The sequence below is a fragment of the Equus przewalskii genome, chromosome 5 (assembly GCF_037783145.1).
Source record: "Equus przewalskii isolate Varuska chromosome 5, EquPr2, whole genome shotgun sequence".
Taxonomy (NCBI): Eukaryota; Metazoa; Chordata; class Mammalia; order Perissodactyla; family Equidae; genus Equus; species Equus przewalskii.
This window is the reverse complement of record NC_091835.1, coordinates 7,821,662-7,839,089: the sequence shown is the minus strand read 5'-3', so window position 1 is coordinate 7,839,089 and position 17,428 is coordinate 7,821,662. Positions and strand designations below refer to the sequence as shown.

Genomic DNA, 17,428 nt, shown 5'->3' with positions numbered 1-17,428 from the left:
AGGCTCCTGAGCTTTCCTCAAGCTCAGACCATTGTATAGAAATCTGAGGGTTACTGCCGATCTGAGTGCACAGTTTGTTTTCTCATGCGCCTGACCCTTTGGACTTACTTAAGGTGGAGATAAAAAAGGAAGCAGGGCACATAGAGCTTTTGTTTTCTAGCTCGAATCTCTGCTCTGGTGGGTGCTCACCTTCAGTTCTCTGAATTCCTTAACACCATGATATACACGTTTGTATATGTGAACGACAATGCCATCTTTTGGTCAATGTGTCCCCTTGAGGAAAGCAGTGATGGACGAAGTACAGTCAGCAGGAAAACCGCTGAACAGAATACAGAATGGTTGTAACTTACTTCAAGTGAAAAGATGATTTCAGGCCATAAAACAAAACAGAAAGCTCTCGTCCATTTCAGACAACCCGTAAGTCTTCCTACACATCCTTCCTCACCCTTTACAGCACGGAAGTACTCAAGGCCCTCCTTCATGGAGCCTCTTTGACGGGTTCTACTCTAGTTCTGTTGTTTTGTTTTTAGATTCCAGTATTGTACTTCCACAGAAAGTGTAGCACAAAATAACACTGTCAAATCACTGACAACAGTCAAGACACCTGTTTTCCAATTGTAGCTCTTTCATCAAGACCATGTTTGCAGACAAATTAACACCCGCACCCCCTTACTTTTCTCAGCTACTCATCTATAAAACGGGAGACCACAAGCGATCCTACACACCTCGTAGAACTGCTAAAAGAAACCTGACAGCAGACACGAAAGAACTTATCCTGGAGGCAATGAGAGCCCAACACTTTCTGTAGGAGTCCCAGCTTAGCCTGGTGCAGGGGCTTCAACTGAGGCATGCTGCTGAGTTGTCACCTGGAAAGCACAACACCCCCCCCCCCCGCCCCAGCTATAACCACTAGTGGTCAGTTAACCCCCAGTGAGGAGCTACTTTACATGCTTCCCCTACTTCTCAAAGCCCAATGGCAGGAAACAAATGAAGACGAGACTGTTTTATCAGCTCGCTACTTATAACTCAAATGAGCTCACTCTGTTTCATGGGCCAGCAGACAAGACAGACCACATTTGCACCTTCATTCTTGTCTACCTTGCTCAAGTCCTCACAATCAAGCACATATCTTTTACACTCTCTCTGCTCCCTCACCTGTAAAAGGAAGCAAGACTGAGCTGCCCTCCAGGGTTGCTGGGAAAATGGAGTATACACCATGGTTTATGACTGTCAAAAGCTGCTGCAGAGGCTAAACAGCACCTTTCAAGGAAACTGGCTTCTATTAAGCATATGGCAGCCCGGCCGAGAAATCAACCCATATAAATCACACACACAGTTCCAGCCTGCTTCTTCAAAGCCATCCATATGTGACTTAGGAAGAGCACTCTGGGGGTCCCTAAGAATGAAAGCATCAAGTGGGTTTATGGAAAAGCAGTGAGTTCAGAATAGGATCTAGTACAGATAAAAATTTAAACTGCTTCTGATTTTTCATTTGAAACTGCAGCCAGGAGACCAAGGCAATAAGTGGTCAACCACCATTCCTCGCCTCTAAAAAACGAGAGCAGCAAAGGAAGAAGTACAAACATTCATCTGCAGCCCATTTGAACGCAGTCTGAAGAGGCTGCACAACGGCAGGAAGCACTGAAGCCTATTTTCTTGGGCAAGGCTGGCTGTGCCCAAGAGCCAGGGTGGAGCCTTATAACAGCCCACACTGCATCACTTAGCAGGTAGCTGGTTTTGTTTTAACCTTTAGTCCTTAACTCAGCCAACAAAAGACTGAGTTCCTCACTCTCCCACTTCATCAACACTGAGAAAAATCAACTATAAACAACCAACCTTAGGGTTCCAAACTGTAAACATTTTGACTCTGAAAATTTGAATTTCTCTAGGTGGTACACTTCCCTGAGCACAGATCCCCACTGAGACAAGTCACTAAGATCTATCCTAAGTGGTTCGCTGCCTGACTTGGGAATATTTGTTAAATCACTGCCATTAATATTTTAGTTTACTATTTATGGCTGCACAAAAGGTTGTAAAGGAGAGAGACAGCCTGCTGATGAGAGCATTAGGCCAAAATGAGTCTTCTCGAAAAGTCATCTGGCAGCTAGAGGTCCAAGAACTCTATGTCCCAACAAGGAGACTGTACCGAGCGTGAAATATACCGTAATAGGATCGTGTCTCAATTCCAAGGCCAGGTGTTTGTTATTTACTTTTGTGGTTTAAAATCATGGACCTAGAGGGGAGTAAGACAGGTCTGGGAGAAAGTGTGCCACTTACCAGGCCAAAAAGATCAATGGTTAAGTTATTCTTTATTCTACCACTTGCTAAAGTTTCAGATGCTGGGGGCGAGTTTGGTCACAGAAAAATTAAGTCCCTCAGAGAAGACTGTTCAACTCAAGTTCTGTCACTCACTGGCTATGTAACCATAGGCAATGCTACTCAAATGGTGCTGAGTCTCAGGTTCCCTTTCTAGAAAATCAAGATTAAAAACACCTACCTCGCAAGGTTGTTGTGAAGACTAGTTGAAATATGTGCACGGCAAAGTCCCCCCCCCCCCAATGTCTCGTGACTAAGTTACAGATATGCTGAGATAATGATCCCCCAGCCCTAGGGCAGCCCAGGGGCAGGATCTCTGACTAGACCATTACCCAACTGTGCCAAGCAAATATGCTCATGCTGTGTGTGTGACTATTACAAACAAGGCCAGTAATCAGCAGCGAAGGTGCCTGCACAATGCTTCACACACGTCTACACCCTCTGCAAACTCCCAAGAGCCCTTGTTTTCTCAGCTGTGAATGGGAACTGCTCTCTGTCACACAGGCCAATTCTGAAACTGAACGAAACCATGTTAAAGCTTATAGCAGAGAGCCTGGTTCATAGAACGTAAGGTGATCAACGAGTTAATTTTTCTTCGAGGTGGAGTCAGAGGAGACCGGACTTTGAAGCTATGGTTGGGAGGTTTTGGGATTGTGGTAACTCCCAGAATCAAGAATTGGTCAGCAGTACAAGGAGAAACAGAACCCTATTAGTGTCAGACTGTTGTAATGTCTGGAATCCTAGAACAAGCCAGCTGGATGAGTCCTCGGGGTTACTGACTAAACAGCTCAAGACATTAAAACACGTTCAATTCATTCAGATGTGTTTCAAGAGCTATCCTTAAAATCCTTTGCAAAAAATTTTGGTCTCTCCTTTTCCTAAGGAAGCTTCTAGAATGTCAGTCAGTAAAGAACTACTGGCAAGGTATTATCCAATACTCTCTTCTCACTAAGGATTTCGGAGTTTTTACTCCTGAAAGCATCCAATTCTATCCGGGCATTTACGTTCCTCTTCTAGTTAATCCCTTCCATGAGCTGAATTAGAGGAACTATTGAATTCTGCTCACTATTTCACTATTAAACGGTTTTGATCGATCTCCCTCAAGTCCTCTAAAAGGCTCCCATCATCCTTTTTGAGCAAAACCTACAAAAATGGACCATATTAGATAAGAGGTGGTCCTACTCTCTGCTAAGCCGTATCTCAAAACATGGAAAACAAACGGGATCTAAAAGCTGATTCAGGGGCTGGCCTGGTGGCGTAATGGTTAAGTTCAGGTGCTCTGCTTCAGTGGCCGTGGGTTCGCATCCCAGGCACAGACCTACACACCACTCATCAAGCCATGCTGTGGCAGTGTCCCACATACAAAAATAGAGGAAGACTGGCACAGATGTTAGCTCAGTGACAATCTTCCTCAAGCAAAAAGAGGAAGATTGGCAACAGATGTTACTTAGCGCAAGGCCAATTTCCCTCACTAAAAAAACCCAAAAACCAAAAAACAGAAGCTGATTCACATAATGTTAGAAAAGTGATAAACTCCTAAAGAAACTAAGTCATTCTATCTGGCTTCATCCATTCCTTCAAGAAAACTTTTATTGAGCTAACTATGTAGACAGCGAGGATGCAGAGAAACAAAGATCACTAAAACGATAGGCCCTGTCCCTAAGGAGTCCCCAGTTTGGTGGAGTGTGGCTCTGGGGCTCCATGCCCAAAGTGGTCCCAAGGAGGCCAGAGGACAGGCAGCAGTAACCATAATGACCTGTAAAAAGACCAACCAGATCATCTTCACAAGCCAGCCACTATATTCCATTTCTTCTAAATGCTTAAACGATGTCCTGATTCCAAATCACTTCAAACCAGTCTCTCTCTCTGAGGACATATGCAGCATATTCAGGACTGAGAACAAGGTATCAGCAAGATTTAATTTATTCCTTTCTCAAATTTCTCCTCCCACAGCCCTCGCCCACCCCAACTGGCACTGCCTGCTTACTGAGCCTCACTCCCCCTCAGAACCACAGTGCCCCACAATATGCACAGCTGTGGCAAGGAGCCAGCATGCACTTAAAATCAACAGCAATTTGCATCTGACAGCATTTCCTCAATTTTGGACTCCAGACCCTAGTGAAGTCGACGGGCCTAGCTTCTGAGGCTGAAAAGGTTCTTGGTGTGTACACAACAACAAAAGAATTAAATTAATTTGCCAGATTACTTCTGCTTAAAATTTAATTGAAAGTCTGGGTAAGAATTCCTAAATGAAAACTCAATGCTGTTGACAAGACCTGCACGTAAGGTTATTCGCAGTGTTGAATATAGCTTTTTAATCAGTCACATTCCCTCAGTTTGTAGACTGTTGGGAAGACGATTTCCCAATAATTATCATTTTGTGAGGATATAAGAATCGTTCCAATAAGCCACTTTCCCAGGAGTGTGGTAGGAAAAAATAAAAAAGCAATTTGTTTCGATTGAATCGTAGGCTTCGTCAGAACTGTCTCCAAATTAAAAGGTTATCATGACCAAATATATTCTTAAACAGTTTAGATGACAGAAGCACTCTACCCAAAGGAAGCCTAGACTTTTAGTAGGATGTCACAGGCAAAAAGATCCAGCAGGATGATCTGAGAGGCATGATTTAAAAAAAGATCAACCTCAAAAGGAAGACTACTGTAACTACATTCTGAAATATATGCCACGGAACTGTTGTTAAGACTATCTCGTGCTTACGTTTTCAGGAGCTGGAACAGCACTGTCCAAGAGAACTTTCCGCCACAATGGAAATGTCTTCCATCTGCGCTCTCCAGCTACAGCAGCTACCAGCCACATGGGGCAAGTGAGCAGTGGAACGGTGGCTAGAGTGACTGAGGAACTTAATTTCATTTCACTTTAATTCTTATGTAGACTTATCCAGCCACATGCAGCTACTGGCTATCATATTGGACTTTGGAGAGTTGGACAATTCATTCTAGAAAGGGCTGCCCTGAACCATAATCTCCCCAACTGGTCTGCTCTGAGAAGTGTAGAGCTGGGGGAGCTGACCTCTGCCAGCAGGTCCCCACACAGGCAAAGGCTTTCAAATCTCCAGGGTCTCTCCTCCAAGCTACTCCGTTACTTTAATGTCTTTCTCTGATCTCTACCCCAACACATCTCATCCCCTCCCTCCTCTCTAATGCTGCCAATAGGCTCTCTCAGGAAGGCCCTCTTTTTCTGTTCCTGCCCGGTGCTGGGCAGTGGTAGAACCCCATAAACGTTGATGATTATCACACTAGATAGCCTTTGCTGGAAGTTCTGGCACAGGCATGCGCCTTGATAAATACTTAACTACTTCACTGCTGCCTCAGCTTACTTACTGGGATGCCTAGAAATTCACACTTGGCTTAGAGGCAGGCTTCTGCTGGGTGTTATATCTGCAATCCCAGGAAAGCCCTATCTCCTAGGCCAGCTATCATGGTCTTGTCAAACATTTTCAAAGTGCTTTTCAGCAGACTATGTTTTGAGGCCACTTAGTCACATCTCAAAGGGAAGATGGGCCAGAACAAAAGCCAAAACTTGCTGCCCTGCCCCAAAACCCAACACTGCCACAACATATGTTTTGTAAGAAGTGTCCTACGAGTTCCAATGTATGCCTTCCAGACTTGAGTGCCTACTTTAATTTCTCTGAAACGGTTAGTTACTCTCTAAGGGTAATTTTCTAAAAGGAAAAGAGCTGAAGTTCTAAATAAGGGGCTACACTTTGAAATCACAAGTTCTTAATACACAAATAGATGTGAAAGCACTCCTACAGGATGAGGCATGCTTCTACCCGAAAATGCACAGGCATTTATCTTGTAGATCAGCTTATAACCACTCGGGTCTCATTCTTTGCTAGCCTGGACTTGAGAATGCACTTAAGATCAGCTGTAAAAATGCAGAAGTTAATTTAACTTCCTCCTATGTGCCACACTGCTCAAAAAAGCACCCGGCAATCACCCAAAATAAGACTCTGAGCTGATTCGCTTGAACATTTGAAATGCAAAGGAACTGGTAAGCCAGGCTGAAGAGAGAAGCAAGTTTGCTTAAAATATAAGCAAGGGCAGCCCCTGGCAGGAAACAGTAGCTACTGCTCACTGTATGCGCTGCTTCAAGGAAAGTCCTACTCTGTTTTACAGATACAATCTGTGGCCTTAAAAAAGAGACAGGAGACACAATATACTCAATTTAAGCAGTGGGTTAGAAGTGTTGTTTTTTTAATGCCTCCAAGCCAGAAGTTCATCATGACCACTTAGAATTTCCCCTCCACCAATCCTCTCCCATTGGTGGATCTCCAGGTACTTACTTTCCTATTCCTTCCTAGTTCCCAGCTCCCCAGAAACAGTTTGCACTTATTTCCTCAACTGTGCAATCAAGAAGTGAAGCCCCATGCTCACAGAGGGGGAAATGAGGCAAAGGAAGAGGCCGCAGGCCACCAAAAATTAGAAGCTAAACCCAATTTCTTGGCTCATGGTTTAAATATATTAAATATCGTATTAGAACAGCTCAGCAGCCTTGGGGGAGCTTTGCCTTCTACTGATTCTTGTGTTTGACAGAGGAGGCTGCCTTGGAAATATGTCCAAACCCTACCTTTAAAAAGACCAATGGTAAAAAAAAAAAAAAAGGTTATCTAAGAACTTTACAGACTTCAGAGGCTTTTAAGTGTGTACCTGGGCCAAGATTGCCACAGAAGAAATCACAGACCAGGGGGCCAGTATAAGAATTTAAAAGATAAACAACCAGATAAAGGCCAGTGGGTGGGGAAAGGAGAATCAGAACCTCCGAAGAGAGATAAGGAAGAGGTGTGGATGGGGGAGACTATTAGCTTCGCTGGAGAAATACGTAACAAGATGGTCAGTGTCCGTAGGGTTCAGGGAAGGGAAACGAGAGAGATCGCGGTTTTCTGGCTGCAAGACTGGGTCTGCTTTCAGTCGTCCCTCCCGTTCCCGGGGACGAGGAGGTGGGGGTGGGGAGCGAGCAGGCTGGTGGTGACCTGGGCCTGCATCTTCCTCCCTCCTCCTGTCCCGGGAATTCCTGAAAACTCCTTCCGCCTCAACCCCAAACGGGCTCCCTTCGGGTTCAGAACAATGCCGGGGAACACAGAGGGAAGGGGACCCCGGCTCGCTCCAGAGGGCAGTAGGCTCCTCCGGCGACAGCTGCGGCCCAAGCTGCCCTCGCGTCCCACAGGTCCCCGGCCCCAATTCAGCACGCGCACTCCTGTCCACTCACTGCTTCCGCATCCCTCCTCCCGGCCTCTCCCCGCGCATCTCTGCCCCTCACCCCACCGCGCCCAGTCGCCTCCCACGTCTACTCCGCCGGGCAGTCCCCGCACGCGGCCAGGTGCCCATCTCTCTCCTCCAGGCCTGGGGGGCTGCAGGACGCTGGGGACGAGCGGGGGTCAACTCTACCTCCCCCGCCACCCACCGGCCCCGGGCGCGCGCTCACCCGGCGGCCGCGTTCTCGAACTTGAGCGCGAGCGTCTCCTCGATGATGCGGTTGTTCACCTCCAGCAGGATCATGGCGGCGGCTGCCCCGGGCAGGGGAAGGAGAAACAAGGGCAGGTGAGGGTGGGTAAGGGAGGGAAGGACGGAGGGAGCGGCCCGCGGCCACTGAGGAGGGGCCTGGGTGGGGTAGGAGGTTAGGGGAGAAGGGGAGAGGGGCCGGGCTGGGGGAAGGGGAGGACGCGCGCGCTGGCCCGCGCACGCCCTGACTGTGGAGACACCCACCACCCGACCGACCTGGCCCCCGAAGCCTGAACCCGCCTGCCGAGCCGCCGCCGCCGCCGCTGCCGCCTCACCGACAAGCCCGGTCCCCGCCCAGCCCCCGGCTCCAGCCGGCCACTTCCGCTCTCACACCCACTTCCGCTCGCCGCCCGGACGCGCGGCCCCGCGGCGCCATTTCCGCTCCGACCCCTCGTGCGCGCGCACGCAGGCACGCCGGGGCATGGAGGCCGCGCTTGCGCATGCGCGGTGTCGTCTCCTCGACTCCACTTTCCCACAGACCTGCTCACTTCCAGCCCCTGCGACTGTGGTTCGCAGGCAATCGGCTTTCCCCAAGGCCTGGCTGCCTGTCCAGAGCCTCCCTCGCGCTCGTCCCAGAGGTTCAGCTTCACCCTTCCTTCTTGTCATTTCCGAGACTCTGCAAGAAGCTCGCCCTCGTCGTCTCCTAGCTGGCTTCTTTGCGCTCCGCTTGTTGGTTGTGGGTGTGCCCCTTCCTCATCCCACTCCTGTGGCTCTCCAGCGGCACCACCACGCCTTAATTTCTCCAACAGATATTTAGCGGGCTCCAGCTCTGTGCTGAGGACACGGGCGCACATGAAATAGGCGAGGTCCTGCCCTCGTGGAGCGTATAGGCTGGTAGAGGAAACTGACTACAAACTCTCAATTATGTTTATGTAACTGCAAGTTGTTAAGAGGGCAGCGAAGGAAAGGCACGAGAAGTCACCCTGGTGAATAGGCCTCTGGGTTACTGTCATGCCTCCACTTCTGTGCCTTGGGAGCTGCCTCCCGATCCCCGAAGGTGATTTCTCTGCCTTTGAAACCTTTACCTTCCAGTATTTCTGCCAGAGACGTACCTTCTTACTCATCTGCGTGCAGTCTGAGCTCAATTGGTACCACATCTGCACCTTCAGCCTGTGTGCCTTGTGTTACACGCCATGGATAAGGTTCAAGACATTGCAGATCCCCCCAATGATGTGCTAACGTTTCAACATTATTGAGCTAAAATAACGCAGATACATAATTTTAAAATATATACATATGGTAATAGGCTTGTAATGAAAAAAGCAGTTCCCTGGCCTTAGAGGCAATATCCTCTACTCTTTTACATATTCATCAGAATAAATGCTACGAATTCTTGGTTTGTTAATTTTAAGGATTGTCTGTTGACTCCTGCCGTGATAGATAAGAACAAGACGCTATCACTTCTGTTCCCCACTTCCGCATAGTGATATAACATGTTTTGGTTAAACCAGTAATCAGTAATAATTTAAATTATTATGTATGTAAATATTGTTTACCAGTGAGCCAAGAAGTGGACCACAACCATACCTTCTTCCTTCTACAGCCCTTCATTTTTCTTAGACTTAATTATTGCCTTTTTTTCCTCTCACTTGTCAATTTTCTATATTTTCCTACAGTTGACTGCCCTCTACCCCACAAGTGCTCTAAGACTGTCAAAAAGACTAGCAATGTTTTCCATTTACCTGACAAATAAAAATGGGAAGCAATAGGATGGAGTATATGAGGAAGCCATTTGGTATAAACCTAATTCGGCCTGACTGTTTTTTCCCAAAGGGCCTGACTGTGGCTATTGAGCACGCATTGTATATCTGCTTAGACATTTCCTATGACCAGAACAAAGGCACTTGAGATAAAGGTGCAACTTCCCTCCCCCTCCCACATTGGCATTTCCTTAGGGATAAGCATCTTTCCTTAGGCTAGGAACTGATTGCTGCACTCACCTTTGACCACCCAGCTCACCTGTGACCACTCAGCTGGAGACAACAGACTGCCACCCTGCTGTGTTCACTGAGACAGAAGACCTACCTGCTATTTCCATCAATCGCTGTGCCGACAGAGCAGTCTTGTGACTATTGTAAAAGGGACATTTCAATCCTATGTGAAACATCCTCTCTGGGGGTATATAACCACCCTGTGCACCCCACTTCTTTGGTGCCCTTTCTTCCTTCAGGAAGAAAGGCCCCGGGCCATGGTCCTCAGATTTCAGCTGAGAATAAACTCACCCAAATTTTCATTTATAGATTGGTTATGGATTATTTTCGTCAACATACCCAAATACGTAAGTTCCACTTTTTCTCTAGAGTCTTTGTCCCAGAGCTGTCCTTCCTCTTGTTTCAATCTAGATTGATTGCTCTCTAGACTTGCTGTACATTTGTCATTCTGGGATTTTCCTTCATGGCTATTCTGGGCTGGTTCTGCCCATTTCCTGGATCCCATGTCTTCCTCTTTCTTGGTTTACTTCTTTGCTTTGCTAAAGCACCTCCTTTAGTAACTTCCTAAGGAAGGGAGATAGGGAATATGTTGTTGGAATCTCTGCATATTTAAAAATATCTAAATTCTATTCTAACACTTGATTTGTGGCTGGGCTGGTTATTGACTTCAAGTTTGAAAATAATTTTCCCTGGGGCTGGCCCCATGGCTGAGTAGTTAAGTTCACAGGCTCAACTTCGGTGGCCCAGGGTTTTGCCAGTTTGGATCCTGGGTGCATACATGGCGCCCCTCATCAAGCCATGCTGAGGCGGCGTCCCACATAGCACAACCAGAGGCACTCACAACTGGAATCTGCAGCTATGTACTGGAGGGCTTTGGGGAGAAGAAGAAAAAAAAGAAGAAGATTAGCAAAAGTTGTTAGCTCAGATGCCAATCTTTTTTTTTTTTTTTAAAGATTTTATTTTTTCCTTTTTCTCCCCAAAGCCCCCCGGTACATAGTTGTGTATTCTTCGTTGTGGGTTCTTCTAGTTGTGGCATGTGGGACGCTGCCTCAGCGTGGTCTGACGAGCAGTGCCATGTCCGCGCCCAGGACTCGAACCAACGAAACACTGGTCCGCCTGCAGTGGAGCGCGCGACCTTAACCACTCGGCCACGGGGCCAGCCCATCAGATGCCAATCTTTATAAAAAGAAAATAATTTATTGGACCCACAACTAAAATTTACAACTATCTACTGGGGGGATTTGGGGAGGGAAAAAAAAGCAGGAAAAAAAATTTTTTCCCCTGTAATTTTGAAGGTACTCCATTTTCTTCTACCTTCCAGGGTTGCTCTTTAAAAAGCCTGATTCCTGTTCGTATTCCTGATCCTTCACATGTTACATCTTCTGCATCTCTGGAAGCATTAGGATTTTCTCTTTAGACTGTTGGTTGAAAATTTTATAATGATGTGCTTTGCTTTACCTTTTTTGTACTGAGCACTCATTCAAAATGGAAACTCACGTACTTCAGTTTTGGAGGAAATTTCTTTGATTTTTTTTTTTTTTTGATAACGTCTACGTTTCCTTTCTTCTCTTTCTGGAATGCCTATTATTTAGAAGTTAGACTTCTGATTTGATCCTTTACTTTTCTCCTCTATTTTTCTGTTTCTTTTTTATTTTGAATTGTGACAAAATACATGTAACAAAATTTATCATCTTAACCATTTTTTAAGCGTGCAGTTTGGTCGTGTTAAGTATATTCACGTTCTTGGGCAACCAATCTTCAAGAACTCTATTCATCCTGCAATACTGAAACTCTATACCCATTATCTGTTTGTTTTTGTTGTTCTATTTTTCTGAGATATTTCCTTGCCATTATCTTCAACCATATTAAGTTTCAGTTTTCTTATTTTTAATTCCAGAGACCTTTTTCCCCAACTGCTCCCTTCCCATGTTATTCTATTCTTGTTTTATGGATGGAAATATCTTTTGTCTTTCTGAGGATAGTATATGTTTTACAGACAGGAATATCTTCTCTCTGAGGATATGATAGTGGGTTTGTTTTAGTTTGTCTTCTACTCTCTGCTTTGATTTGTTTCTTTGGATCCCGTTTTATGCTAATTTGTTTTGGTGTCTCTCTTTTATGTTAATGGCCGTCCTCAGAAGTCTGGCTACCTTAGCAGTCTGTTCCTATTTAGGGATGAGACTCTAACAAGCTAAGTGGAAGCTGAGTGTAGGCAAGATGAGTTGACCACTGGAAAGGGACCAGCAGCATTGGCCTCCTTTGTGGGCTTTCTGGAGATGCAGAATCTCAGTCCCCACTATAAACTACAGATGCAGAATCTGCATTTTAGCAAGATCACCAGGTGATTCAAATGCACATTGTGTCGTGAGAAGCACTGGATTTGCAGCTGCACTATAAGGTGCACCCATGATGTGCTAGATTTCGTTTGGGGCATACAGATGTCAATATTGGGGGGTCTTTTCTCTAGAGAAAAGTCCTCCGGTTGTGTCTGGGGCTTATAAGCATGGCTGTGAGTATTCCCAGAGTGTGTGGGACCAGGGAGGAATGCTGACTTATACTGAATCCCGTTGTCAGCCCTCTGCTTCCCCCACCTTCCACTAGCTGGTAGAGTCGATAGAAAATGACTCTCCAGTGGTGGAGCTCGAGGAAGGGGTGCAAATGGGCTGGGTCGAGTTGGGGACCTAGAACACTGAAGGCTTTTTATACACATTTTCAACCAATCTTCCCATTTTCTTCATCTTGCTTTTGGTTTATTTCAACTCAAGACTAATAGAACAAAGATCTTTGTACCCACCATGCAGCTTTCTTGAATCTTAACATTTTGTAATTAAACTTGCTTCAGAGCTTTTTAAAAAAGTACAGTTGAAACTTCCTGTGAACCTCACCCAATTCCATCCCTTTCTCTCCTTCTTCTCCCTCTTTAGCAAAGGTACCCGTCACCCTGCATTTAGTGTTTATAGGTCCCATGCGTGTTATTACACTTTTACTATATCTGCGTGTATCCATAAACAATGTATAACATATTTTCCATGATTTTCAGCTTTTTGTTAGTAGGATCATCCTGTACATCTGCTTTTGAAACTTGTTTCTTTTAGTCAACATTCTGTTTTTGAGATTGACCCACGCTGTTACATGTAGCTATTTTACCTGTGATGTAGCTCCAATGTATGATTATACATTATGGTTATCAAGATATTTATCCATTCTCCTGTTGAAGGACACTTAAGTTCTTTCCCATATTTTTGCTGTTACAAGTGCTGGTGCTTGTAATAGCCAAGTGTACAGGTGTGAAGGTGTTTTTAGGGTATGTTGCTAGGAATGTAACTGCTGAGATGTGGGCTACAGACATCTTCAACTTTGTTCGATGTTGCCAAATTGCTCTCCAGAGTAGTTGTACCAATTTATACTTCACTAGCAATGTAGGAGGTTCTCATTCTTCCCGGTCCTTGCTAGCACTTGGCATTGTCAGACTTTGAAATGGATGGATATGAAAAAAATATATCTGATTGTTTTTAAAATAAGAATTAGCCAGGCAGATAGAGAGGCGTGTATGAAGGCCTAGAGGCAAGAGAACATGACATCTTGTAGAAAGTGAAAGCAGACTAATAAGTTGTGGGGTAGAGCTGGAGGGGAGAGGTGCCAAGAGATGGACAGCTGGAGACATCATAATAGCTAACATTTATTGAGATTGAGGATTTAGTCTGTGCTGGGTGCTGTTTTAAGAGCTTTACATGTATCATCTCATCGAATCCCTGTGACAACTCTTAAGAAGTAGGTACTAGTGTTAGTTCATTTTGTAGATGATGAAACTGAGATGCTGAGAGGCTGAAGAATGTACCCAGAGTCATATATGTGGCTGGTTATTGAGCTGAGATTCAGACTCCAACGTCATGCTCTGGACCACTATGCAATACGGGTATCTAGTGCTGAATTGGATAGTTCTGTATTTTAGTCTCCTGTGTGATAAAATCAAAGTATGAAAAACTAGACCTGACATACCATTAAAAAAAAAGACAACAGCTTCTTGATTGAAACTTCATCCTGCTGAACCCTGGTGGTCAATGTATGGAAAATGACTGTTCTACAACAGCTAGAAACTGGCTACTTTCAGTCTTAAAGACAGAGGCTGGAGGTCGTCTTGGGGTTAGGGGGCTGTCTGGCTATCCTGCGTTAATCCTCTGCGTCTACTCTCCAACCTCCTCCACCACCAGATCACTTGGGCTCCCTTGCGTTTGCGTTTTTAGTTGGCCAATAGGGAGTCCCAGCAGGAGGAGGGATGGTGGGAGGGAGGGAGAGAGAGAGGCTAATATCAGGGTATTTAAACCCCTGCTTCCTTCTCCTTGTGAGGTTGCCTCAGGCTAACTGTGTCCCTCAACCAAATGTCACTGCTCTTCTCAAGGTGGCCACCTCAGCACAACTCTTTCTTTCCTTCCAGGTCCTGATAACCACTGAGTGATATCGGCTTGAGGGCTCTTAGTCCCGGGTAACTGCACTCTCTCTCATGGTTCTCCTACATCCACACTTTTGTAAATACACTCTCTTTGAATTATCCTGTCTTGAGTAAGTCCCATCTGTTTCCTGTGGGAGCAAGACTAATATGGGGGTTGGAGAGTGATGTCATGGAAGACAGTGAAGTAGGAAGCTCCCAGAATTGGTCCATTCACTGAAGCAACTATTGAACTGGCAAGAACCGTGAGAATCAACTCTGTGGAACTCTGGAGTCTACTGGGACACTCGCAACAGCCAGGGGAGTACTTGAGGAAGAAAGATGCTGGTGGCCTTTGGTGAATCTTAGTGTTTTATGGAGCAGCTACCATCCCCCATCCCTGCAGCAGGTAGTCATGTGGATGGTGGTCCATCTCCCCACTGTGGCTCACTGATGCAAGGGGGAGCAGTAGGAACCTTGTCCTCCAAAACTCAGGGTTGTATGTTTTGACCTGGCTGGAAGTTTGCTAATGGGTAGGCACAGAGGCTGGCCATTGTTTTAACCCCCCCAGGCTGGGCTGAAGTGGCTTCTCCAGTGGTGTCAGTTGAGGAGATTTAAAGAGACAGAACACCCTTTTTCTTTTTTTTAAAAAAAATTTTCCTTTTCGTTCTTTTCCTTTCTTTTTTTCCTTTTTGGATACAAGCATATAAGGAAATCTCTGTCAGGTCACTGTGGTTGACCGCAGAGATAACAGAACAAGACTTCAGTGATCAGACACAACTAAGAATATAGTCTTTGCAAAAATAGTTTGGAAAATGCACTAAATAAACAGATGACTGCAGCCTTCAAGCAATAACAATAATCCATGTGTGGGGTAGGATATGATTTCCAGAGTTACCACTTTAACGTTCAAAATGCCCAATTCTCATAGAGAATTATGAAGTACACAAAGAAACAGGAAAGTATGGCTCATTCACAGTGAAGAAGAAGGCGGTGGGGGGGGGGGAGAGAAAAGGAGGGAGGTGAGGAGGAGGAAAGAGAAATTTCTAGAAACCATCCCTGAGGAAACCCAGGCATTGGATTTACTAGAAAAATACTTGAATAAGCTGTCTTAAATATACATGAATTGCTGAAGGAAACCATGGACAAATAACTAAAGGAAATCAGGAGAATGATGTATTAACAAGCATAGGATATCAATAAAGAGATAAAAATTGGAGGCCAGGGGCTGGCCCCGTGGTCGAGTGGTTGGGTTCACGCACTCCACTGCAGGAGGCCCAGTGTTTCGTTGGTTTGAATCCTGGGTGCGGACATGGCGCTGCTCATCAAACCACGCTGAGGCAGCGTCCCACATACCACAACTAGAAGGACCCACAGCGAAGAATATGCAACTGTGTGCTGGGGGGCTTTGGGGAGAAAAAGGAAAAAAAAAATAAAATCTTAAAAAAAAAATTGGAGGCCAGCCCAGTGGCACAGTGGTTAAGTGCGCACATTCTGCTTCAGCGGCCTGGGGTTCACTGGTTCAGATCCTGGGTGTGGACACAGCACCACTTGGCAAACCATGCTGTGGTAGGCATCCCACATATAAAGTAGAGGAAGATGGGCATGGATGTTAGCTCAGGGCCAGTCTTCCTCAGCAAAAAGAGGAGGATTGGCAGCAGTTGTTAGCTCAGGGCTAATCTTGCTAAATAAATAAATAAATACATAAATAAATACATAAATAAAGAGATAAAAATTATAAATAGGAACCAAATAGAAATTCTTGACTTGAAAAGTACAAAAGAGGTTCATCAGCAGATTTGAGTAGACAGAATAAATAATCAGTGAACTTGAAGATAGGGTAAATTAAAATGACCTAGTTTGAGGAGCAGAAAGCAAAAGAATGAAGAGAAATGAGCAGAGTCTAAGGGAATATGGGGCACCATCAAGTGTATCAAGATGCATGTTATGGGAGTTCCAGAAGAAAAGAGAGAAAGGGCCAGAAAAAAACATTTGAAGAAATAATGGCCACAAACTTCCCAAATTTGATGAAAGACATGAATATACACATCTAGTGATCTCAAAGCAGGATAACTCAGAGATCCACACTGAAATACATTATAATCAAACTGTTGAAAGCTAAAGACAAGGAAACTCTTTTCTTTTTAAGATTGGCACCTGGGCTAACAACTGTTGCCAATCTTTTTTATTTTTTCTGCTTTATCTCCCCAAACCCCACCCTGTACATAGTTGTATATCTTAGTTGCAGGTCCTTCTAGTTGTGGGATGTGGGACACCGCCTCAATGTGGCCTGATGAGCAGTGCCATGTCTGCACCCAGGATCCGAACCCTGGGCTGCCGCAGCAGAGCACATGAACTTAACCACTCGGCCACGGAGCCGGCCCCCACAAAGAAACTTTTGAAAGCAGCAAGAGAGACATGGCTTGTCATTTATAAGGGATCCTCAATAAGATTAACAGCAGATTTCTTATCAGAAACCATAGAGACCAGAAGGCAGTGGGATGATATCTCTAAAGTGCTGAAAGAAAAAACTATCAACCAAGAATTCCATATCCAGCAAAACTATCCTTCAAAAGTAAAGGAAAAATTAAGACATTCCAAGATAAACAAAAACTATTGGAGTTCATTCCTAGCAGACCTACCCCACAAGAAATGCTAACAAGAGTCCTTCAGACTGAAATGAAAGGAAGCTAGATGATAACTTGAAGTATTACAAAGAAATAAAGATCACTGGTAAAAATAACTACATAGATAAATGTAAAAGCTAGTATTATTGTATTTTTGAATGTGACTCTTTTTATTTCCTATATAATTTAAAAGCTAAATGTGTAGAACAATAATTATAAATCTATGTTAGTGGTCACACAATGTATATAGATGTAATTTGTGACAATAACAAGATAAAAGGGGGATGGAGCTGGATAGGAGCAGAGTTAATATATGCTATTGAAGTACGTTGGAATCAATTCAAACTAGGTTTTTATAAATTTAAGATGTCAATTGTAATCCCCAGGGTAACTACTGAGATAATAACTAAAAAGTATATGGAAAAGGAAATGAAGAAGGGATCACAATGTACACTAGAAAAATCAATCAAACACAAAATTAGGTAGTATTCAAGGAAATAAAGAACAAAAAAGATATGCTATATAGAAAACAACACAGTGGTAGAAGTAAGTCCTTCATTATCAGTAATGATTTTACATGTAAATGCATTAAATGTATTTTATTAA

At 44.7% G+C, this 17,428-nt stretch overlaps 2 protein-coding genes across 4 annotated transcripts in view; one reads left to right on the top strand and one right to left on the bottom strand.

Moving 5' to 3' along the window:
• The window catches only part of ARPC2 (actin related protein 2/3 complex subunit 2), a 31,048-nt gene extending 22,786 nt beyond the window's left edge, over positions 1-8,262 (bottom strand). The window contains exons 1-2 of one of the 2 annotated variants that reach the window (XM_070619896.1): positions 8,055-8,262; positions 7,762-7,843 (exon numbers count right to left, since the gene is read on the bottom strand). In XM_070619896.1, coding sequence (XP_070475997.1) covers positions 7,762-7,835 — 74 coding nt within the window. In that variant the 5' untranslated portion in view covers positions 7,836-7,843; positions 8,055-8,262. The remainder of the gene's footprint in view (positions 1-7,761; positions 7,844-8,054) is intronic. The other variant, XM_070619895.1, reaches the window with a different exon arrangement.
• LOC103564146 (C-X-C chemokine receptor type 2-like) overlaps positions 7,779-17,428 on the top strand; it is a 38,858-nt gene continuing 29,208 nt past the window's right edge. Inside the window, exon 1 of one of the 2 annotated variants that reach the window (XM_070619892.1) lies at positions 7,779-7,877. The gene's annotated coding sequence lies outside the window, so the exon portion shown is untranslated. The remainder of the gene's footprint in view (positions 7,878-17,428) is intronic. The other variant, XM_070619893.1, reaches the window with a different exon arrangement.